The 24942-nt window shown below is 38.1% G+C and overlaps 1 protein-coding gene across 1 annotated transcript in view; it reads left to right on the forward strand.

The window, feature by feature from the left end:
* Nucleotides 1-24942, forward strand: part of LRP2 (LDL receptor related protein 2) — a 255526-nt gene that overhangs the window by 152468 nt on the left and 78116 nt on the right. Inside the window, exons 34-43 of the mRNA XM_066279296.1 lie at nucleotides 1780-1889; nucleotides 13288-13465; nucleotides 14811-15024; nucleotides 16138-16377; nucleotides 17863-18051; nucleotides 19667-20587; nucleotides 20710-20875; nucleotides 21269-21427; nucleotides 22943-23232; nucleotides 23908-24111. Coding sequence (XP_066135393.1) covers nucleotides 1780-1889; nucleotides 13288-13465; nucleotides 14811-15024; nucleotides 16138-16377; nucleotides 17863-18051; nucleotides 19667-20587; nucleotides 20710-20875; nucleotides 21269-21427; nucleotides 22943-23232; nucleotides 23908-24111 — 2671 coding nt within the window. The remainder of the gene's footprint in view (nucleotides 1-1779; nucleotides 1890-13287; nucleotides 13466-14810; nucleotides 15025-16137; nucleotides 16378-17862; nucleotides 18052-19666; nucleotides 20588-20709; nucleotides 20876-21268; nucleotides 21428-22942; nucleotides 23233-23907; nucleotides 24112-24942) is intronic.

Below are 24942 nucleotides of genomic sequence, written 5' to 3' on the forward strand. Positions count from 1 at the left end.
CTTTCTTCATTTGTAAAATGGGGTTAATAGCTCAGTAAGTAAAACTAGTTCATGACACTAAGGTGGCCTGTGAACACAGTGTCCTATTTCCCTCCAGTTATCGGTATACTTAGTATATTTAGAATATTCATAACCAGACTTCCAAGAATAATGATTCAAAGGCAAATTGCCCTTTTAGTGTGTTTATTGGTTTTCTCCTTTGGTGATATCAATTGTGCCTCTTCCAGGACAATGTTAGATTGCTTCTGAAAAAAACAATAGTGTTCACTTACTGTTTACCTGCATAATATTCGTTCCAGCATAAGAGTAATTCGCATTTTACTCCAACTTCAGGCTGAAAGAGAAACATTTAAGAAATTGTGTTCCACTAGGGGTAGCTGTGTGCCCACTCACTCACAGCCCTTTGGCAGCTGAGAAGGGAAGCAGACAGAATGGCTGTGAGACAGAGAGCTCTACTCCGCAGTCCACAGAACCAGGAGGGAACCTCCCTGCGAACTGAAGAGCCTCCGGCCTGGGAAAAGCAGAGAAATCAGAGCAAGGAGAGACAAATTGAACAGATGAAAATCATCTTAGTCCAAGTGGATGAGAAAATTTTAGAGAAGAGTGAGGGAGACAAGGGTTTGTGTATGCGTATTTGAGAGAGAGAGAGAGAGAGAGAGAGAGAGAGAGAGAAACAGAGAGAGAGAAGAGAGAAGAGAGAGAAATACATGTAGAGACAGAAAGAGGGGCAGAAAGAAAAACATAAACACAGAAACACAAATAGCTATTTGCATGAAAAAGCAATTTTATAGAAAAACCTTCATGCAAATCAACAGACATTTTCTTATTTCTTATTAGTTATTTCTTCCTCAATGCGTATTAAAATAGTCTTGCTCCTAAAAAACGGCCTCTAGTCCAGTAATTCATAATACTCTGTGATGTTTCAGGGTTCTGTTAACATTGTGATTATATAACATAATGGTCATAATAATAAAAAATAGATAGCATTGGGAAAGGCAGTCAATCCTCGTAGGCCTCTTTTTCATCATCTCTAATATGGGCAGAGTAATGGTATTTATCTCACAGGATCATCCTGAGGATATCCAATAACGCTTAGTGTAATGCTGGGTACAGACTAAGTAAGTGTTCAATAGGTGCCACCATTAAAAATAAGGAACACTTATTAAATAAATTTGTGTCAGTTTCTGTGTTAAGCGCTTTACATGTGCTATCTCATTGTCCTGTGAGCTCTATTCAGAAGGTGCCATTGTCATCCACATTTTCAGGATAAAGAAACGAAGTTCAGAGGAAGGTGAACGTGCCTCAAGACTGAGTGAATTCACACTGTTTGATCAATTGCGTTTGCAGTGATGGGCGACCGAGTGCTGTGGCCCAGTCAACTGGGACGCAGGACAGCTGTGGGGTTCCCATTTGTCCCAGAGTTTTCTTTTCTTTTTTTTTTTTCTGAAGGCATTTTTGTAGTTTCTCTCTAGCAGTGACTCTCTACCTTCTCTTTAAATCTTTCTTTTATTCATGTACATTTCCTCTCCTGAACTTTTAGGTGAATTAAAAAGAGGAATTTGACAGGTGATTTTGCTTTTCTTACTCTTATTTTTTATTGAGCTATTTATCCCTATAGCCCAGAAATGTAATTAGGAATTATTTGAATGTCATGCAAATCCTCCAATTCATCCCTAATCATACTTTGGAATTTGTTGTGCTTCAAGTTCTCCTCCATATCAGCTTGCTTTGTTTTCCCCTTATGAATCTCAGTTCTAATAAGTGAATCTATCGCTACAGGTTCTGACACTCCGGGGAGATGTCAGATATGGAAAAACACTAATTACCAATGATGGGACAGCTCTTGGAGTTGGTTTTCCAGTTGGCATAACTGTTGATCCTGCTAATGGGTGAGTTTAATAAACGGCTCAAGCCTTCTATACAGCACCATTCTTGTAAATGTTATGGTCTGATGAAATGGAAGATTTCAAACCTAGGACATTTTTTGATTTTATATGCCAACATTTGAAAAATATAGATCTCAGTAAGGAAGAGAGGTAGCTCTGTGGTATATTTCTTATTTTTTTTACATTTGTTTTTTTATTTCTTTACTTAAATTTATTCATCTTAGAGAAGAGAGAGAGAGAGAGAGAGAGAGAGAGAGAGAAGGGGGGAGGAGCAGGAAGCATCAACTCCCTCATGTGCCTTGACCAGACAAGTGCAGGGTTTCGAACCGGTGACTTCAGCGTTCCAGGTTGATGCTTTATCCACTGCACCAACACAGGTCAGGCGCTCTGTGGTATATTTAATATGAAGGATATAATATGTATTTTGTTCTGTGTTCTTTAAGTTAATAGTGAAAATTAATTCTAAATAAGCAAGGCTTTCAGAAATTTAAAAATGGAAGTACAAGAAATTAATACATTCTGAATGAGTGAATGTGGGAAACTCTTAGGGGTAGATAACATTGGAAAGAGACCTTGAAGATGAGAAGGCGTCTAGTAGGTGAAGAATGGGTTATAATTAGGGAGTGGTACTTGAAGCCAACTGAGCACTGATGATACAGAAGCATGGTGGTAGTACTCAGTGTGCTTGTGCAGAGGGCTGGAGCAAGGGGCTTAGAGTAGGGGGCAGTTGACTAGATGGGAGATGCAGCCGATAATGTCATTTGGATACAAGGCATGGAGAGCTTTAATGTCATGCTGAGAGGTTGCACTTGATTCTTTAGAGAAATAAGGAGGAAGCAGGGAATTTTGAGGAAGGGAGTGATGGAACCAAATCTATTTCAGAAAGATTGGTCAGGGCCCTGGCCGGTAGGCTCATTGGATAGAGTGTTACCCTGGCATATGGATGTCCTGGGTTTCATTTCTGGTCAGGACACACAAGAGAAGTGACTATCTGCTTCTCTCCCCCTCCCACTCCCTTTCTCTCCCTGTTCCCCTCCTGCAGCCAGTGGCTCAGTTGATTCAAACATCAGTGTTAAGAATAGCTTGGTTGATTTAAGCATCGGCCCCAGACAGGGGTTACTTAGTGGATCCCAGTCAGAGTGCACGTGGGAGTCAGTCTCACTATCTCCCTTCCTCTCACTTAAAAAATAAATAAATAAAGAAGACAGATTATTCAGAATTGGAGTGGAAGAAGTTGAGAACAGGGAGAACAGGAGAAAATAAACTTATTGATAGAGACTTGAGTCCTCTGCTCTGTTTGGTCAGTGTTGTTTTGTACTGTATTATAAACTAGAACAATAAATGATGAAATATGAGGTTTGACTTTTAAAAAGAGTAGTTACCATATTTTCCCATGTATAAGACGCACCTTTTCCCCAAAAAATTTGGGGTCTAAAATCTGGGTGCATCTTACACAGTGGTTGTAGATGCTTTTACTTGCATTTCTCACTTTTTTTGTGTGGATGAGGAGTTGTATGAATTTTATATGAATAAGACTTGAGCTCAATAACTTTATGTAATTTTTTTTTCAAATTTCATGCCCCCAAATTAAGGTGCATCTTATACATGGAGTGTCTTATACATGAGGAAATACAGTATTTCACTTCAAGTAGATTTTGACTTTCTGGTTGATAGTCCGCAGATTCTCAGGCCTGGAAGGGAACTGAAGAAGTAAATTGTATTAGCTCTCTGCTTCAAGTTAGGATGATGTGTGAATCAATCTCAATTCTTAAAGGGTACTAAAAGCAAAATTTTATTCTATGATTGGTGGCTTTTCCTAATTTTCAGTTATCCTTTATAGAAGAAAGGCCATCTAAAATTTAAAGCTCCACTTTTGACACTTGAGCTTATGTGTTATTCATTCATCAAATGTTTATTTATTGTGCTTCCATTTTTGTGTGGTCTATTAGTTAGGTTCAGTTAAGTATTAAAACAAACTCTAAAATGTATAGTGGCTCAAAAAAAAAGTAGAAGTTTATTTGCCTTTCATTTGAGCAGTAGAGTTTGGACAGAAGTTAGGAGAAGCTCTATTTTACACAAGTCATTGAGGGACCCAGGCTGATGAAGTCTTCAGTAGGAGGCTTTCAAGGTCATCTGGGTGTTGACATCTTTGGAGCAGTAAGGAGAAGAATATTCAGGAATGTCCTGGGTAATTTTTATGGGTCATGCCTACAAGTTGTGCTTACTACTTCTGCTCTCATTGCTTTGGCTGGAATTCAGTCACAAGGCCTCAGGTAACTTAAAGGAAGCCAGGACATGTAGTCCAGTTTTTTATCAAGAAAGAAGAGGAAGACATTGATTTTGGCAAGTGAAAACAGTTTCTGCTAAGGTTGGTGGTATATGAGTTAGATACTAAGATTATTGAAGACATAATGTATAATTTTTGTAACCTTAAAAATTTATATCTTAGTAAATTGGGTAAATCCTATACATAAATACCAGTAACCCAAGTATGTGTATGATTAAAATCCATACAAGAGGCTAAAAAAAATTGGGATGAGAATTCTGCAGAGAGAAATTTTAAGCTTGATGGAGGTGATGTTATTTGGACTGGATCTAGTGATAGAATTTCACTAGGCAGAGCTGGCTTTGGAGGTATTTTCCATTCTATCAAGTAAGGAAGTCAAGATCAGGGGCTGAAAAGGGCCATGTTGAGTAACTAAGAGCAGCCCAGTTGGATTGGGAGGCAATGATTTTGTCAGAGGAACTGGGAGAAGAAACAGAATAGAGACTCATGGATATGTCTTGGATGCTCAGTAAAGACAACATCTTGAGAAAGTTATTGTCAATGTTATTAAATTAGTTGCAGAAAAATATTGCTGTGGATGATCAGTAATAAAGGGTTGAGGCAATTAAGGAGATTAAGGAGTTGCTGGTGTCGTTTGAAAGAGATGTTCATTGGAGAGATAAAGGAGTTAGAAAGTGAAAGAAAGGAAGGTACCACTCTTTTTAGGAGTTTGGTATTGAAAAATTAGAAAAAAGATAAATGTGTGTAGGTTAAAATGTAACAGGAAAAAAAAATTTAGAGTAAGGAAGCCTGAGCATATTTTTAAGGGCAGATAAAAGATCAGTGATAAAGTAATTGAATGAGAGTGAAAATTATGGGCCAAGAATTAGAGTAGGAACGACCTTGAAAAAACCGATAAGGAGAACATTACCCAGTGAGCGAGTGATGATTATTCTCAGCTAGGGTTGGGGAGTTTAAATTTTGGGTGAACTCAGAATTCATGAGAGTTTTTGTGGTTTTGTTCAGCAAAGTTTTGTTGTGAGGAATGGAAGAGGAGAAAGAAAATAATGACAGAAAAGCACGGCTAGCGATTAGCAAGCTAGGCACAATGGGAAATCAAGAGAATAAATGAGAAGATTGTTAACTTGGTTACATATGAGGTCCAGGCACAGAAGGCCTGGAGGTTTGGGAGCTCAGGCAAGGTTTTCAGGCAAAGGAGCTTCAAAAGGAGAAATAAAATAGGAGCAGGGATGAGATGGAAGAGTTTATCAAAGCAAAGAATTTCCAAATTTGAGAAGTTAGAGGGAGAGAAGTTTAGACTTGAAGATGAGGTTTAAAATGGATTTATCAGACTGTTGATGGAAGAGGTATGTAAATAAAGATAATTGGGATTAAGGAGTTTGAGGATTTATGAGGAAAGAGTATAAGAGGATTGTTTATTGTGGCTATAGCAGGAGAGGAGATAGAAATTAAAAAACTTGGATTCAAGTCAAGAAATATGTCTTCAGTGGAAGTGGAAAGCAACCCTTCATATACTTTGATGAACTTTCATATATTATGGACTTGGCAATTCTCTGTGGTGATTGGGGTTCATATGTACATATTGAGTCTCGTTCATTGTGAAATGAAAAAGTAGGTAAAAGTTGTATATCTTGATATAAGTATGCCAATGGAATTCCATTCTCAGGAAAGTGTTACTCAGTTTTTTTCTCCTGTTTTTAAATTTTTTCATCAAAGAAATCAGATTAAATAAGAAAGTAGCTGGTCTTGTGGTAGATGACAATTTAGAGAATTAAATAAGAAGCTCAAGAGGTGAGCAGGGAAGTACTTGACAACTTTTACATTAGCTTTGTCCTTCCCAGTGTACTGGGCAGTATGTGGTTCTTTGAAAAGGACTGACTACTGATGTAGGCTCCTTCTTAGTCATAAGTTTCCACCTACTTCATCAAGCTAAAGGATCACCCACCAATGGTAGATGATATCCTCCTGGTTTAGACCATTTAAAATGACCTCTAACCCAATAATAACTGGAAAATATAAAGATATTGATACTAGTTAAGTACTATTCCAAATTGTATTTTTTAAAAATATTGATGTATCAGACTTTTTCCATTGAATTGTATGCATCTTGAGGACAAGAAATACACATTTTCTTTTTTTAAAAATAATTTTATTTAGAAAATTAAATTTAACAGGGTGACATTGGTCAATAGGAGTACACAGGTTTCAGGTAAATGTTACTGTGTTACTATAGCATTTGAACTTTTGATTATGCTGCATACCCATCATACCCAAAGCTAAATTATTTTTTTGCATACCCAAAGCTAAATTATTTTTTTGTCAGCGTATATTTGTCCCTCTTTACTCCCTTCCCCTCCCCCTCCCCCAAATTCTTCTTCCCCTGGTAACCACTTCACTTTTATCTATGTCTATGTGTCTCAGTTTTATATCCCACCTATGTGTAAAATCATACAGTTCTTAGCTTTTTCTGATTTACTTATTTCACTCAGTATAATGTTCTCAAGGTCCATCTATGTTGTCGTAAATGGCAATATGTCTCATCATAATATGGCTGAGCAATATTCCATTGTATATATGTACCACATCTTCTTTATCCTGTCCTCTATCGAGGGACGCTATCCATATCTTGGCCACTGTGAATAATGCTGTGATGAACATGGGTGTGCATGTGTTCTTACTTACCAATGTTTTCAAGTTTTGGGGGTAGATACCCAGCTGAGTCATATGGTAGTTTTATTCTTAGTTTTTTTAGGAACCACCATACTTTCTTCCATAGTGGTTGTACTAGTTTGTATTCCCACCAGCAGTGAATGGGGGTTCCTTTTTCTTCACAATCTCTCTGTTTGTTATTACCTGTCTGGTTGATAATAGCCAATCTAACAGGTATGAGGTGGTATCACATTGTAGTTTTGATTTGCATTTCTCAAATAACTAGTGAAGATGAGCATCTTTTTATACACCTGTTGATCATTTGTATGTCTTCTTGGGAAAAGTGTCTGTTCAGATCCTCTTCCCATTTTTTAATTGGATGGTTTGCTTGTTTGTTGCTGAGCTTTTTAAGTTCTTTGTATATTAGGGATATTAACCCCTAATCGGAGCTGTTGTTTGTGAATATCTCCCATTTGGTTGGCTGCCTTTTGTTGTTCCCAGTTTTGTTGTCAGTTTCTTTTGCTGTGCAGAAGCTTCTTAGTTTGATATAGTCCCATTTATCTATTTTTGCCTTACTTCCCTTACCTTTGGGGTCAAATTCATGAATTGTTTTCTACTGCCAAGGTCCATGGGTTTAGTACTTATGTTTTCTTCTATGTAATTTATTGTTTCAGATCTTATATTTAGGTCTTTGATCCATTTTGAATTACTTTTTGTGCAAGGGGACAAACTATAAGTTTCATTCTTTTGCATGTGGCTTTCCAATTTTCTTAGCACCATTTATTGAAGAGGCTTTCTTTTCTCCATTGTGTATTTTTGACTCCTTTGTCAAAGATTATTTGTCCGTATATATGTGGTTTTATTTCTGGGCTCTCAGTTCTGTTCCACTCGTCTGTATGTTTGTTTTTCTGCCAATACCATGCTGTTTTGATTATTGTGACTTGATAGTATAATTTGAAGTCAGGTAGTATAATACCTCTGATTTTATTCTTTTTTCTCAGAATTGTTTTGTGTATTTGGGGTTTTTTATGGTTCCATACAAACTTGGTGACTTTTTGTTTTATTTCTTTAAAAAATGACATTGGGATTTTGATGGGGATTGTATTCAATTTGTATATTGCTTTGGGTAATATGGTCATTTTAATTATACTGATTCTTACAATCCATGAACATGGGATATTTTCTCACTTCATTGTGTTTTTTAAAATTTCTTTCAATAATGCTTTATAGTCTTCAGTATATAGGTCCTTCACATCCTTCGTTAAATTTATTCCTAGGTATTTTATTTTATTTTGTTGCAATTATAAAAAGAATTGTTTTTTTGAGTTTATTTTCTGAAGTTTCATCATTAGCTTATGGGAAAGCAATAGATTTTTGTATATTGATTTTGTATCCTGCAACTTTACTGTTTTAGTTTGTTTCTAATAGTTTTTTGGTGAAGTCTTTGGGGTTTTCTATATACAGGATCATGTTATCTGCAAAAAGTGATACCTTTACTTCTTCTTTCCTGACATGGGTATCTTTTTTTTTTTCTTGCCTGATTGCTCTGGCTAAAACTTCCAGACTATGTTGAATTAGACTGGAGAGAGTGGGCAACCTTGTTTCATTCCTGATTTTAGAGGAAAAGCCTTCATTATTTCACCATTTAATATAATATTAGCTGATAGTTTATCATATATGGCCTTTATCATGTTGAGGTACTTTCTTTCTATTCCAATTTTATTAAATGTTTTAAACATAAAAGGATGTTGCCTAACCTGTGGTGGCACAGTGGATAAAGTGTCGACCTGGAAATGCTGAGGTCGCCGGTTCGAAACCCTGGGCTTGCCTGGTCAAGGCACATATGGGAGTTGATGCCTCCAGCTCCTCCCCCCTTCTCTCTCTCTCTCTCTCTCTCTCTCTCTCTGTCTCTCCCTCTCCTATCTAAAATGAATAAATAAATAAATAAAATTAAAAAAAAAAAAGGATGTTGTATCTTATTGAGTGCCTTTTTTGGCATCTACTGATAGGGTAATATGAATTTTTTCTTTGTTTTGTTGATGTAGTGTATTAATTTGATTGTTTTACATATGTTAAACCATCCTTGTGCTCCTGGGATGAATCTTGCTTGATCGTGATGCATTATTTTTTAAATGTGTTGTATTTGATTTGCTAGTATTTTCTTTAGGATTTTTGCATCTTTATTCATTAGTGATATTGGCCAGTAGTTTTCTTTTTTTGTGTCATCCTTGCCAGGTGTTTCTTTTTTTAGTGAGTGATAGACAGACAGACAGGGATAGACAGGCAAGAAGGGAGAGAGATGAGAAGCATCAATTCTTCATTGCAGCTCCTTAGTTGTTCATTGATTGCTTTCTCATATGTGCCTTGACTAGGGGGTTCCAGCTGAGCCAGTGACCCCTTGCTTAAGCCAGTGACTAGGCTCAGGCCAGTGACCTTGGGCTTTAAGCCAGTGATCTTTGTGCTCAAACCAGCTACCAAAGGGTCATGTCTAAGGTCCCAAGCTCAAGCTGGATGAGCCCCTGCTCAAGCTGGCAGCCTTGGGGTTTTCATCTTAAGTTCTCAGCATCCCAGGCAAATGCTCTATCCACTGTGCTACTGGCTGTTCAGGTTATCCTTGCCAGGTTTTGGTATCAGCGTTATATTGTCCTCAAAAATGTGTTAGAGAGTATTGCTAGTTCTTCTATTTTTTGGAAGATTTTGAAAAGGATCAGTATCATATCTTCTGTGAATATTTGGTAGAATTCACTAGTGTAGCCATCTAGTCCTGGACTTTTATTTTTGGGAAGTTTTTTTTTGTTTTTTTGTTTTTGTTTTTGTTTTTTTTACAGAGGCAGAGATAGACAGGGACAGACAGACAGGAACAGAGAGAGATGAGAAGCATCAATCATCAGTTTCTCGTTGCGCCTTGCGACTTCTTAGTTGTTCATTGATTGCTTTCTCACACGTGCCTTGACCGCGGGCCTTCAGCAGACCGAGTAACCCCCTGCTGGAGCCAGCGACCTTGGGTCCAAGCTGGCGAGCTCTTTGCTCAAGCCAGATGAGCCCGCGCGCGACCTCTGGGGTCTCGAACCTGGGTACTTCAGCATCCCAGTCCGACGCTCTATCCACTGCGCCACCGCCTGGTCAGGCATTTTTGGGAAGTTTTTGATGGCTGTTTCTATTTTCCCCCTGCTTATGGGTCTATTTAGGTTTTACACTTCTTCTTAACTTAGACTAGGAAGATTGTATAGTTCTAGGAATTTATTTGTTTATTCTAGGTTGTTGAATTTGGTGGCATATAATCTTTCATAGTATGTGGCTATGATACTCTGTATATCTATGACTTCTGTTGTAATTTCTCATCTTTCATTTTGGATTTCATTTATATGAGTCTTTTCTCTTTTTTCCTTAGTGAGTCTAGCCAGGGGTTTGTCAGTTTTATTGATCGTTTCAAAGAACCAGCTCTTTAGTGTATTAATATTTTTTATAGTTTTTTTTTTTTGTTCTCTATTTCATTTAGTTCTGCTCTAATTTTTACTATTTCTTTTCTTCTGCTGACTTTCTGTTTTTCCTTTTCTAGTTCTTTAAAATGTGATGTTAGGTTGTTTACTTAGGATCTCTATTGTTTTATGATATAAACTTGTAATGATATAAAGTTCCCTCTTATTACTGCTATGGCTGCATCCCAGAAATTTTGATATGTCATATAGTCATTTTTGTCTATTTTTTAAATGTTTTTTTTTTAGATTTTATTTATTCATTTTTAGTTAGAGAGGAGAGAGACAGAGTGAGAGAGAGAGAGAGAGAAGGGTGAGGAGCAGGAAGCATTAACTCCCATATATGCCTTGACCAAGCAAACCCAGGGTTTTGAACTGGTGACCTCAGCATTCTAGGTCGATGCTTTATTCACTGCACCACCACAAGTCAGGCCAAGTCCTTTGCCTTATGAGTACTTCTGCATTCCACCTTTTTTTGCTACTGTCAATCTTTATCTTCTCCCCTTTTATGTTATTGTTGTCACAGATTATCTTTGTTTTGATTGTGACTTTGTTGGAGATTTTACTTGTAGTTTTGATATGTTTTGTTCTTTGTATCCGGTCAAATACCCATCTTGTATATTTCCTGCAGTGGGGATTTTCTGGTGATAAATTTCCTCAGCTTTTTTATGTCTGTAAAGTTTTTATTTCTTCTTTGTATTTGAAGGGTAACTGTGATGGCTATAGTATTCTTGGCTGATAATTCCTCTCTTTTTTTTTTTTTTTTAGCACTTTGAATGTTTGGGGCCACTCTCTTCTGGCTTGTAGAGTTTCTGCTGAGAAGTCTGATGATAACCTAATGGGCCTTTCTTTATATGTTATATTCCTATTTTCCCTAGCTGCCTTGAGGATTCTTTTGTTGTCACTGATTTTTGACAATTTTATTGATGTGCCTTGGAGTAGGTCTGCTTGGGTTGAGGTAACTAGGCATTCTATTTGCTTCTTATATTCAAGTCTCTAACTCTTTACATAGGCTTGGGAAATTCTCATCAATTATTTGTTTGACTAGACTCTCCATTCTCTTCTCCCTCTCTTCTTCTAATATACCCATTATTCTTATATTGCTCTTTGTGATAGAGTCATACAATTCTTGTAAAACTCTCTCAGTTTTTTTAAATTTGTGATTCTCTCTCCTCTTCTCTAGTTGCCTGTCTTCGATGTCACTGATTCTTTCCTCTATCTGGCTTGTTCTATTAGCTTAAATTTGCCACCTCAGTTTTCAATTCATGTATTGAGTTCTTCATCTTTGTTTTCAAAGTTTCTTTTTTTTATTTAGTTGGAGGAGGGGAGGCAGAGACAGACTCCTGCATGTACCCCAACTGGGATCCACCTGGCAAGCCCAGTAGAAGGTGATGCTCTGCCCATCTGGGGCCCTCGCTCTGTTGCAACCGGAGCCATTTTTTTAAAGCATTTGAGGCAGAAACCATAGAGCCATCTTCTGCACCTGGGACCAACTTGCTCCAATTGAGCCATGGCTGCAGGAGGGGAGAAGAAGAGAAAGAGAGAGACAGAGAGAGAAGCAAAAGGTTAAGGGGTGGAGAAGCAGATGGGTGCCTCTTTTGTGTGCCCTGACTGGGAATTGAACCCAGGATATCCCCATGCCAGGCCAATGCTCTACCGCTGAGCCAACTAACCAGGGCTGTTTTTAAGTTTCAATCTCCTTGGTGAGATATTTGTTTTGTTTTCTGTTCTCATTAAGTTGCCCATTGGTGTTTTCTCGCATCTCATTGAGTATTTTCAGAACTTCAATTTTAAATTCTCTATCATTTAACTGCAATTTTTTCATGTGATTGAAATTATTATTTTTTTGGAGATTTAAAATTTTTTTCTCTAAACTATGTCTCTGTCTTGTGTGGCCATGGTATTTGATTTCTTCTTCTTTGATGCCACTTGAGAGTAGTATTATTAAGAGCTCTAACAAAAAAAATAAATTAAAATAATGGCAAGTAAAAAAGAAAACCCACAAAAAACAAAGATTGAAAAACAAAACAAACAAACAAAACCTCCACCCACAAGGAATAAAAAATATAAAAATTAAAGAAAATAAAATTCAAAAGAGAAAAAAAGGAAAAATAAATTTCAGATTTGAGAGGTTACTGTTTTTTTTCCAGTTGATGTCACTGTATTACCAGTTTTAACTCTGTGAAATTCCTAGGCTGTCCTCTGCTGAAATGTTGCTGTAGCAATGATGTAACAGGACTGCAGTCACATTGGTGGGTTGAGTGTGTTATAAGGGCTTTACAGCTTTCTGGCTTTAGCAATGGCAATCTCAGGCCTCCGGGTGCTCCTCCCCATATCAAAATAGACCAGGGGAGCAGATGTGGAGCACTTCTATTTTTCAGAGGAGAGAGTGACTCTTGTAAGTTAGTTGTGTGAGGTGAGGGGGATGGGATCTAGGAGGCTGGGTGGCTGCACTTTGTTTTTTTCTATCTTTAAACCAAGTGTGAGCTGTGGGAAGACTGCTGGAACACTGGCCATGTCCCCTCGTTCTGTTGTCACTTTGATTTAGTATCTCCCCCTCTGCCCTTCAACCTCTCCATTTCTCCTAGCAGAAGGAGGCCCAGGCACTCCAGGCGTCCCTCTCCATATCCTGGCAGACAAATCCAGACAGTGCAAGCTTCTCTCCTCCCTGTAGTCCTGGTTGAAAACAAACAAACAAACCCAGTCACGCTAGGAGCTAACCTAGAGTGTGTTTTATCTTCCATACCCCCCTTTTCAACCTATCCCACCCTTAGTCCATTCAGTGTGCATATTTTTCAGGCGAGCCCAGCTGGAGTTCCTTCGCTGCATTATAGTTGTTCAATCTGTTAAAATTTCAAGGGGAAAGATCAGGAGTATCTTTCATGCTGCCATAACTCACACATTTTCATTTAAATATTTAAATGAGAGATGCCATTTACTCTAATCTATTTTCTGTTTCATTAAATGTTGCTATTTTTTATGGTTGTAGGAAACTATACTGGTCAGACCAAGGAACCGACAGTGGGGTTCCTGCCAAGGTTGCAAGTGCTAACATGGATGGCACCTCTACAAAGACCCTCTTCACTGGAGATCTTGAACACCTGGAGTTTCTCACTCTTGATATTGAGGATCAGAAACTCTACTGGGCAGTCACCAGCAGAGGAGTGGTATGAGCACACTTGTAGTCTGTTTGTCTTCATTGCTGAGTTGATGAGGCTTGTACTGATTGTTCTGAGTTGTCTGGAATGTGTGCAATGATGAGAAAACTCTTGTCATATGCTATGATTTCTGCATACAGTCTGGCATGACCCACATGGTACTCACCATATCCCTCTTTATCTTTTTCTACCTTTACTTGGTCCTCTTGAATATGTGAGCTTGCTAGTGGCATGACTCTCCATCCTTTCTCCTAAGCTACAACTCTCCTATTTCTCCTTCACTCTAATAACCATGTTTTTACTTAATTATTACAAAATATTGTCCTCTGTCTCTTCAGGTCTAGCCTTTTTCTGCCATCTCCACCCTTCTGAGCTACTTCTCTCTAGCCTTGACTAGACCAGGGCCCTTATTACTGGAAATGCTTTCATGATGGAGACATTTGTCTTCATAAAGCCACAACAAATAGGTTTGATCATTGCTTAGCCCAGAACCCTGGTTTAGAGGAGTAGCTCCAAACATTTCAGCTGACCTTGGTCAGCTAATCTGGTCCAGATTGCTCCCTCAGCAGCTTCCCTCCAACCTTATCTCCCCTGTGTACTAGACTTCTGGCACTGTGTCAATTTCTAAGGCACAACCTGCTCTTGCAACTGCTGGGTTCCCTTGTCCAGGGAGGCAGTGGGCCAGACCATGTTTGCCCTTCTTGTCAGTATTCAGCTCAGACCCTGGCACAAAGGAGGCACTGGAGACAAGTTTTTGGAATGCAGTCAAACCAGTTATATTTTGTTTTTCTTTCAGAAGTAGACTTCTTGTCATTTCCCAAAAGGATCTTCATTCTTTGTGTTCCTTTCTAGTTTACCAAGTCACAGTGGCTAAGGCTTGTTACCTGTCCTGCTATACCAGCACTCTCCTTTGCCCCACCAGTCTTGCTATCTTCTATGATTGTACGGAGTACATTTTCTATCCCTGGTGCAGAAATTGTTGATGTTAAATGCAGGGTCAGTCAAGTCCTGTGTAATGACCCGCAGCTGGACATATTTAAGGAGGCATGAATTGTGTATTTTTGACAAGAATATCATATCCCATGCAGAGATGAAAAAGATTTAGTTCCCATTACTTCACCATGCCATCTGAGAAAGTTGATTGTCTTATTTGAACTCCAGCTTTATTAATGAAATGGGCACAATGAAATTTGCCTGACCTACCACTCAGTGGAGTTGTGACTATCTAATCAGAAAAAAGATATGAAAAGTCTCTGTAAAGGATAGAGTGCTGTATAAATGTCAGGTATATTCATTTTAAATGTTTCTTTCATTTCACTGTGAATCAGTCAGTAACAAAATTCTGATCTTTTAGATTGAAAGAGGAAACGTGGATGGTACAAATCGAATGGTCCTGGTAAACTATCTTTCCCACCCCTGGGGAATTGCTGTTTACGGTTCCTTCCTCTATTATACCGATGAGCACTATGAGGTCATTGAAAGAGTTGACAAGGCCACTGGGGCCAACAAAGTAGTCTTGAGAGATAATACTCCAAATCTGAGGGGACTTCGTATTTACCATAGACACAGTAAGTATTTGTCATTGCAGTATACCCAACTTTGGATGTATAACTTCTCTTCACATCTACACACTTAGGAATAAACACAAATTCATACTCAGACCTATGTACATATACATGCATAAAAATTGAAATTACCCAAAATATTCTAAAAATAACTGTGCCCTAAGCATGGTTAAATGCCAGAGACTCATCTGGCACCTGAAAGGCCAGACTGACTACAGAGTGAGCTTATCCCATTCTTCCCCCATCACTTTTTGCTCCTTATTGTGCTTCTGCTCCACAGTGTTTGCTGACATACTATCTATTGGTTTGTTGTCTGGGTTTTTCTTTAGAACGTAACCTCTGTAAGGACAGTCATTTCATCTGGGTTGTTTCTTGCTCTGTATCCAATAACTAGAATAGTTCTGACACATTGCTCAGTAAATATTAATTGGATGACTGATGGGAAAGTGTTAAAATGATAGAATTTTTAATCTTAAAAGAAATACCGTTTGGCTTATTTCAACAACACTTTTCAGAAATAATTTAACTTTCGTTTTGCCTCTTTTAAATTAGCATTATGATCTAGTGATTATTTTCATAGTTTTGAAATATTTTGTAGCTTTTAGTCTCTAACCAAAGATACCAAACAATTTTTTCTGCTGTACTATAAAACCTGGGTTGTCACTGGTATTTATTTTTATTGCATGTGAAAATATTTAAATATTCTTAGTTAATATATTTTTTGACAATACCTAACACACTATTGGTCATGTATTTAAACTGATATGATTTTAAAATGCCAGTGCATAGGCCAAGAGGGCAAAAGAAAAAAAAAAGAAAAATTAGAATTTTTATACTGGCCTCCCTAAATGTTGCATGATTTGTGGGAAAAATACAATCAATGCTTCATTTTTTAACTATTATGTAACATAAATCTATGGTTCTGTTGTCATACCTTTAGGTGTTAGTTGTATAAGCTTTAGCCTTTCTACTATTGTTTTTAGATTGTTAACTCAGATACCATATTTTGTTATTAGTTTTTATAATGAATCACTTGGTGACCCAAGTTTGAAAGTTTGAGATGAAGAGGCAAGTAGGTGGGGTCAAAAGTTACCAACGGACTTTGATTTCATTCAGATTCTGCCGGATCCTCAAATGGCTGTAGCAACAATGTGAATGCCTGTCAGCAGATTTGCCTGCCTGTGCCAGGAGGACTGTTCTCATGCGCCTGCGCCACTGGATTTAAACTCAATCCTGATCATCAGACCTGCTCTCCATATAGCTCATTCATTGTGGTTTCAATGCTGTCTGCAATCAGAGGTTTTAGCTTGGAATTGTCAGATCATTCAGAAGCGATGGTGCCAGTGGCAGGCCAAGGTATGCCAACTCCAATATAAGTGAGATGTGACTCCATCTGGTTGAAATCCTTGGTGCTGTAAAACATTTCTCCATGTTTCGATTCAGCACATGATGAATCTTGCCATTCCCTTGAGACGCAGTCTCAAGTGGCCCTCAAACTTTAGTGTACATCAGAATTGGAGGGCTTTTAAAACACAGATCTGGTTCCCATATGCAGATTTTCTGGTTTAGTGGTCGGGGGTAGGGCTAGAGAAGCTGAATTTCTAACCAGTTCCCAGGGCATGCTGACGTTGCTGATCCCTGGACCACAGTGAGAACCACAGGCCTAGAGCAACATAGAATGTAGCATGAAATGGCAAGAAGTATTACAGAGTGGGTGGTCAGAAGAATTACATACTATTTCTGAGTATTAATGGAGATTTAAGGTAGAGAATATATGTACTACTATTTAGAATAATAATGAAATAGTCTTCAATCTGATTCATTGATACATATTTGATGAGTTGAAAATAAATGACTTGACAACATTAGTCTCTTCTTTTTCTTTTTTTTTTTTTAAGAGACAGAGAAAGTCAGAGAGAGGGATAGACAGGGACAGACAGACAGGAACGGAGAGATGAGAAGCATCAATTATTAGTTTTTCGTTGCACATTGCGACACCTTAGTTGTTCTATGACATCTTAGATTGCTTTCTCATATGTGCCTTGACCGTGGGCCTTCAGCAGACCGAGTAACCCCTTGCTCGAGCCAGCGACCTTGGGTCCAAGTTGGTGAGCTTTTTGCTCAAACCAGATGAGCCATGTTCAAGCTGGTGACCTTAGGGTTTCGAACCTGGGTCCTCGGCATCCCAGTCCGACGCTCTATTCACTGCGCCACCGCCTGGTCAGGCATTTTAGTCTCTTCTTAATAACTATATTTTTGCAGCACTTTAGGCTTATATACTGTGAATATATACATATAAAATGATTATTTGTTTCCTATATGAGCCAAGAGGTTTCTAGGTATATAGGTATATGTTACCACAAGAGAACTAATTTTTAGTAGTATCACAAAAAATATGAAATAGGCTAATGATAAAAATAAAAAGAAAGAAAGAGGGATGAAGGGAACGAAGGGTTGGGAGGAATAGAAGAGACGGAAAAGCATGTGGTGGAAGGGTCTCAGTGTTCTGGCACCACATGTGCTCTGCTTGATGCTGCAGCTAATCCACTTCGGCCAGAGAGAACCTCCTGAAGTGACTGCCTGTGTTTTCATGACATGATCCCATTAGTGTTTGAGTGCGTCCTTGCTTCTTGATGTAGTAAGATGTTCCAGGCTCAGCTCATACCTTCCCACTCCAAAACCATAGTCAGCCGTTTCTCCAGCCAGTGCTCCTTATTGTGGGAAATGTAAAAAACCAAGATCTGGGTGGTGTTGGGAAAGAGATTGAAAGGCAGGACAGACATTTAGAAGTTCTAGTTCCAGCTAGAGCTTTGTTTAATTCTCTTTCCTTAAACATTCCAGGACGAAATGCACTGCATGTGGATGTTGATGTATCTGCTGGTTTTATTTACTGGTGTGATTTTAGCATCTCTGAGAAATCTTACAACGCTATCCGTAGAATCAGACCAGATGGGTCTGGTTTTACAAACATCATTACTCAAGGGATAGGAGAAAATGGAGTGCGGGGTATTGCAGTGGACTGGGTAGCAGGTAGGTGAGCTGTATCCTGATTCTATTGAAAAACCTTTTTGTGTTTATATCTTATTTTATGCTAGAAAGTTTAGTATAATGTTATTTGTGCTACAGATCTGCTTTTCCGATATTAAAATATAATGTAAACCATAATATGGTAAGCCTTTATTTTAAAGCTGAGCAATTTTCATTGCCAAATTCTTAATTGCTTCCTCTTGTTAATTTATAAAAACGGTTTTGTTTAGGCACTTTATTGAGGTTCTACTGAAATGCCTGACCCAATATTACATTAACTTAGTTGTGTTGGTTCATGTACTTAATTTTGAAATACCACTGATTTCTAATGATATACTGAGAACAAATGTATTATAATTTTTAGACTATAAGACCATTTTATAAAAATAGGTATCACTGAGTATTATCCACATGGTAAGTAGACATCAGGTAGAAATATTAAACTGTATTATAAAAATCTATGTATTATAATGATAGTTACAGTAAATATAATAGAATCGTTAGATAGTTAGATAAGGCTTTAATTGGATTCCTAAATCTTCTTCCTGATTATGAATTTTATGTTATTACTGAGGGTATAGTTCAAGCAGAGGTCTGTAGTCTGGCCTATGGGCCAAATGCAGCACGCTGCCTATTGTAAGGTAAGTTTTACTGGATGGAACACAGCTGTGCCCATTCATTCATGTGTTGTCTGTGGCTGCTTTCATGTTAGAGTGGCAGAGTTGAGTACTTGTGAAAGAAACCACATGCTTTGCAAAGCCATAAATATTTACTGTTAATAAGCCTTTATGGAAGAGTTTGCCAACCCTGGATTAAAGGATTGGAATATACTTATAGAATAGTTAGTGATAGGTAGTGAGAAGAGTAGCTAGCTCAGTAACATGACATACTGGCCCGATTGCTCTAGTGCAGCTTTGAGACAGATATAAAACAAAGTAGATGTGCCTTGCTAGACAGTTTATCAACAGACTTTCAACCACATGGGACGAATTGGGGATCACTCTCCATTATACTGTCTTCACATCATGGTCTATTTATTCTTGCATTTACATTGTTCTGTAATGCTCAAAGGCAAGTGCACTTCTGTTTTGGTGGCTTTAGAAGGTTCATGGAATGAAAACATCTATACTATTTAGAAAGACTAGGAAAAGACCTCGTGTTAATGCTGAGAACAAAGAGCACTGATGACATTGATCAACAACCTGAGAACCTGATGGCTCTCTCCCTTTGCTCCTTTTCATTGTGCTGGAGTAGAAGTTATACCATGATGATGTATTCTGGAGTCTTTAAAGATTCAGATGTTAATTAAACATGCAGGTAGAAAAGGAAGAATATTCCTGAAAATACACCCTTGAGTAGAAAGTACGTTCCGACATTTACTGTGAATTCTGATGTGCTTTAGAAGCTGCTAATAGACATATTGTCTTCAAAGTTAAAGAAATCATTTCTTTTGATCTTGGGTAAATATTTATTTTGCTAAGTCTAAACTAAGAGATTAATTAATTTGGGAAAAAATATCTACTGAGCCAAAATTTTTTTGTTCTGAATTTGAAGAGACATCCTCTTTTTGCTTCCTGGTTTTCCACTCATCAGCATGCTTTTTCATTTTTTCCTGTAGAAAATCTTTATTTCATCAATGCTTTTGAGTCTGAAGCACTGATAGAAGTTCTGCGGATCAATACCACCTACCGCCGTGTTCTCCTTAGAGTCATAGTGGATATGCCCAGGGATATTGTTGTAGACCCCAAGAACAGATACCTCTTCTGGGCTGACTATGGACAAAACCCAAAGATTGAACGTGCCTTTCTTGACTGTACCAATCGCACTGTGCTTGTATCAGAGGGCATTGTCACACCACGGGGTTTAGCAGTGGACCATAGCAATGGCTATGTTTATTGGGTTGATGATAATTTAGATGTAATTTCAAGGATCAATATTGAGGGAAAGGAATTGAAAGTGATTCGCTATGGCAGTCGTTATCCAACTCCTTATGCCATCACTGTTTTTGAAAATTCTATCATATGGGTAGACAGAAATTTGAAAAAAATTTTCCAAGCTAGCAAGGAACCAGGGAACACAGAACCACCAGTAGTGATAAGGGACAATATCAATTGGCTAAGAGATGTGACCATCTTTGACCAGAGTGTCCAGCCCCGGTCACCAGCAGAGGTCAACAACAACCCTTGTTTGGAAAATAATGGTGGATGCGCCCATCTTTGCTTTGCTCTGCCTGGATTTCACACCCCAAACTGTAGCTGTGTTTTTGGCACCCTGGACCATGATGGCAAGAGCTGTGCCATTCCAAAAGAAAACTTCCTCATCTTTGCTCTGGAAAATTCCTTGGGAAGCTTACACTTGGATCCTGAAGACCATAGCCTACCTTTCCAAGCAATAAGTGTGGGAGGACATGTCATGGCCCTGGACTATGATAGCAGAAATAACAGAATTTACTTCACACAAAATTTAGAAGCTCGACATGGCCAGATTTCCTATGTCAACCTGAATGCAGGGATCAGTTCTCCCACTGTCATTGTTTCAGGTAAGTGCATTCCAGGTGTAGCTTTCCTTGGACACAGTGGGATCAACACACATGGATGACCCGGTAATGCTAAAATGCACCCTGAGACTCTAACATATGTGTGTTTTTTGGTGTATGTCCAGACATAGGGACTACCGATGGCATTGCTTTTGACTGGATCAATGGAAGAATTTACTACAGTGACTACACCAACCAGACGATTAACTCCATGGCAGATGATGGGTCTAAGCGTGCTGTGATAGCCCACGTTACTAAGCCAAGAGCAATTGTGTTAGATCCTTGTGGAGGGTATGCCATCATCTTCTTTATTGTATTCCTGTCTGTTTATTTCTGAAAGGAGAGGGGTCTGAATTTATTTTGTGTTCATAGAGGTCCAACATTTTATGGGCTGTAACGACTGACTTAAGGGTGTAGCTACTGAATTAGAGTGAAACAGCATCAGTGACTTGGCCTGAAAAGCAACTCATGCTGACACTAGAAAGGTTGGCAGCATACTAGGAATCAATCAATGCTCTAACTCAGTAAATCCCTTTAGGGGCAATTTATGTGGGTGGGAGGGTGTAGGGCTACATTTGCCATATTAATATCAATTTGCAGTTAAAGAAGGTTGCCATTCTTTTTGAAGTAAAGATTATGAGGTTTCTTGTGATAAATTAATTATGACTCCCTTTGGATGACTAGGTACATCTATTGGAGTTCCTGGGGTACTAATGCCAAAATCGAAAGAGCCACAGTGGGAGGAAACTTCCGGGAGCCCGTTGTGAACAGCAGTCTGGTCTGGCCCTGTGGGCTCACTGTGGACCATGAGGAAGACCTTCTCTACTGGGCAGATGCTAGTTTGTATGTCTCTTTGGTTATTCATGTAGGTGTGGATAAGAAGAGTTCTTTTTCCTACTGAACAAGAGGAGAGATTTGCATAATGGAATGAACATATAAAATGCCAAATATTAATAGATATAGCCAAAATGCAGAATCACAGTTTTAGGAACTTTATTCTAGTTTGGTGTATGTACCTGTGAAAACTGATCTATATTATGAGATTGAATAATTATGAACTAAAAGGCATCTAAAGATGCATTACTAGATGAATTAATCTCACCTATAATTACAAATGTAATAACACAATTTCTAATCTATAAGACCCATGTAACTACCATAAAATATGAATGATTTTTAAAAGAACACTGATATTAAGTCTTCTCTGGGCTTGAGTGTTCAGTGTCTTATTAAAACATTCTCCTTTAATCTTGACTTTGTTTGTCTTCCCAAATAGATTCTTTTTGAGCTAGCTTCTTAGCCAATTTCATAATGTTTTCCTTAGATACTTTTGTCAACTCTAATTTTATTTGTAACTTCTCCAAGTATTCCTGAAATTACTCACTTCTCTATCATCCCAATGGGACAGTTGAAGAAACAAGATGATTTTATTTATTATGGCTGGTATCTACATGGCAGGAATCTTAATTTTTCTTGATTATTTTCTTATATTTTTGATTCTGTGAAAATGAGTACCTAACAACCTGATCTTTTCTTCATTTTCTCATTTGAAACAAAGCAGTGATGTTTTGTATCTAAATTCAGATTATTCCTGGTATATACATGGACATTCTTTGTAAATGTCAAATTGAAAGGAGTGGGAAGGGAAATGTGATTAACATTTTATTGAGTGACAACTATATGTGAAACACTGGGTTCTGTGCACTACAAGTATTATTTCATAATATTTTTTCTGATACTAATATCAGCCTGGTTCTTTTATAGGATTTCTTGTAGGTTATATTAATATTTGGAAATCAATGCTTTATATAGGCCATTGTCTGATAAGCAAATTAAAACCTTCCATTACCAGAAGGAACATTTCATATTGGCATATGCTCCACTTAAAAAGAAAGTTGAGGACTGTGTGTCAGGGGTCCCCAAACTACGGCCCTCGGGCCACATGCGGCCCCCTGAGGCCATTTATCCGGCCCCCGCCACACTTCCGGAAAGGGTACCTCTTTCATTGGTGGTCAGTGAGAGGAGCATAGTTCCCATTGAAATACTGGTCAGTTTGTTGAATTAAATTTACTCGTTCTTTATTTTAAATATTGTATTCGTTTCCATTTTGTTTTTTTACTTTAAAATAAGATATGTGCAGTGTGCATAGTGATTTGTTCATAGTTTTTTTTTTAGTCCGGCCTTCCAATGGTCTGAGGGACAGTGAACTGGCCCCCTGTGTAAAAAGTTTGGGGACCCCTGGTGTAAAGCAATGGTGAGGCCCAGCAATTGGGCTGACTATTGAGAAATTTACTCTTTCTGGATTCCAGCATATATATATATTTATTTTTTATTTTTATTTTTTAAACTTTGTTTTAGGCGCAAGATTGAACGCAGCACTCTAAAGGGCATGGAGCGGGAGGTCATTGTCAGCACAATCTTTCGTCCTTTTGGCTTGACTCTTAATGGCCAGTATATTTACTGGACTGACTGGTCCACAAAAAAAATTTACCGAGCTAATAAATATGATGGATCAAGTCAGACCGCAATGACCACAAGTTACTCAACCCGGCTTATGGGTATTCGTGTTGTTGTGAAGGACCACCCACAGCAGTGTAGCAATCCTTGCGACCAGTTTAACGGGGGTTGCAGCCATATTTGTGCACCAGGTAAGGCATTGCTCATGAAGATAGAATCAAGGAGAGTAATAATAATGATGACAACTTAAGGAAGGCTGAAGGAATATTGAATATTCAGCTCTAATAGGAGGACACAATCCAAATTCTTGATTTCGGGGTAATTAAAAAATAGTTTTGGGGGTTTGTTTGTATATTGAAGAAAGACTTTGAGAGTTTTTCTTTTTTCTATTTGCTGTGGAGCCCTCTTATGAAGGCACTTTCAACTAAAGTTTGCTGAAGGTAGAAGGAAAAATGGGAGTTTGGATTTAATTTTTCCACTTAAGAGGTATTATCTATAGTTTGAAATATTTCTGATATAATGTGTGATAGTGGGTTTTCTAGAGAACAACAAATTCATGGGAAGATGTGCCTTTCAGTACTGTTGCTTTGCATAATTTTCTGGGCAGGCAGGATTATTGCAATTGTTTCAGCATAGATAAGAAGCTGTTTAAAAATTAGGGTGAATTAGCCACATTTATTAATTGGTGGTTTTTCTTCATAGAAAAATGACTCAGAATATCATTGAAAGGTTGATGGGAGCAGTTTCCATGGCTTGTCTTATAGCATATTTAATACAGAAGCAGTTGCCAAGTGCTACTCTGGGGGAGAAAATGTGGATGTTTGCTACACAAATCTTTTGCTTTTTCTGGGCCTACCTTTCTTCAGGTCCAAATGGTGCTGAGTGCCAGTGTCCACAGGAGGGCCACTGGTATCTGGCCAACAACAACAAGCACTGCATTGTGGACAATGGTGTGCGGTGTGTGGGTTCCAATTTCACCTGCCTCAATGGGCGCTGCATTTTGGAGCAGTGGAAATGTGACAACAGCAATGACTGTGGTGATGGCAGTGATGAGCTAGAAAGTGTGTGTGGTGAGTTGAGCTCTTGGAGCTTTTGTTGTCTTTACGTCAAGTGCTCGGGACAGAATCCTGCTATATAAAATAGGTTGGTAGTTTGTGCATCCTGTTAAGACTGGAAAGCATTTATTCTGAGAATCCAGACTGCATTTCCGTTAAATCACATGTAAGCTGACATACAATATACAAAGCTAAGAATAGCTTTATTAGCAAGGCCCTCTGTAGTGGTTAAAAGGAAAGGTACTGAATTAAAATCCAGGCTGTGACATTTACACAATCTGTGTAGCCCTGGGAAAGTTACTTAACCTCTCTGAGCCTCAGAATCTCATCTGTAAAATGGAGCGACTACTAGGATTGTTGTGAGGAGTAAAAGAAATAATTTTAAAAAAACCAGCGTGATGCTTGATAGATGTTAAGCATAACAGTATGAAACTAAGGGCTCCAATAGTTGGTTGTTGTCATTTTATTAATTTAAGTAGCAGAAGAATCATTAATTTAATATTTTTTTGAAATCACTCCCAATATTCAGCTTCCAGCTGAATGAGGTGAGTTCTTAGGAAGTTCTGAGGTTTGTTACCTTTTTTTTCTATTGACTAGAGGCTAAGAATTTTATTTTTCCCAAAGAAACTCTATTTACATGCTTTTCTGTGATTGAGATAAACTTTTAAACTGAGATGACGGAGAAATGGAGTGACTTTGCCATTTGCATAAAGTGCTTCATTTGCTAAGTAAGCACACGTCATATTTTGCTTCATCTAATTTACAGTGTTATCTCACTTTGCACACAGTCCATTTTGCAGCTGTTTTTTGCATTAGAAGGTAAACTTTGTCTATTCTATCTGATTG

This window comes from Saccopteryx bilineata, chromosome 5 (assembly GCF_036850765.1).
Source record: "Saccopteryx bilineata isolate mSacBil1 chromosome 5, mSacBil1_pri_phased_curated, whole genome shotgun sequence".
NCBI classification, from domain to species: domain Eukaryota; kingdom Metazoa; phylum Chordata; class Mammalia; order Chiroptera; family Emballonuridae; genus Saccopteryx; species Saccopteryx bilineata.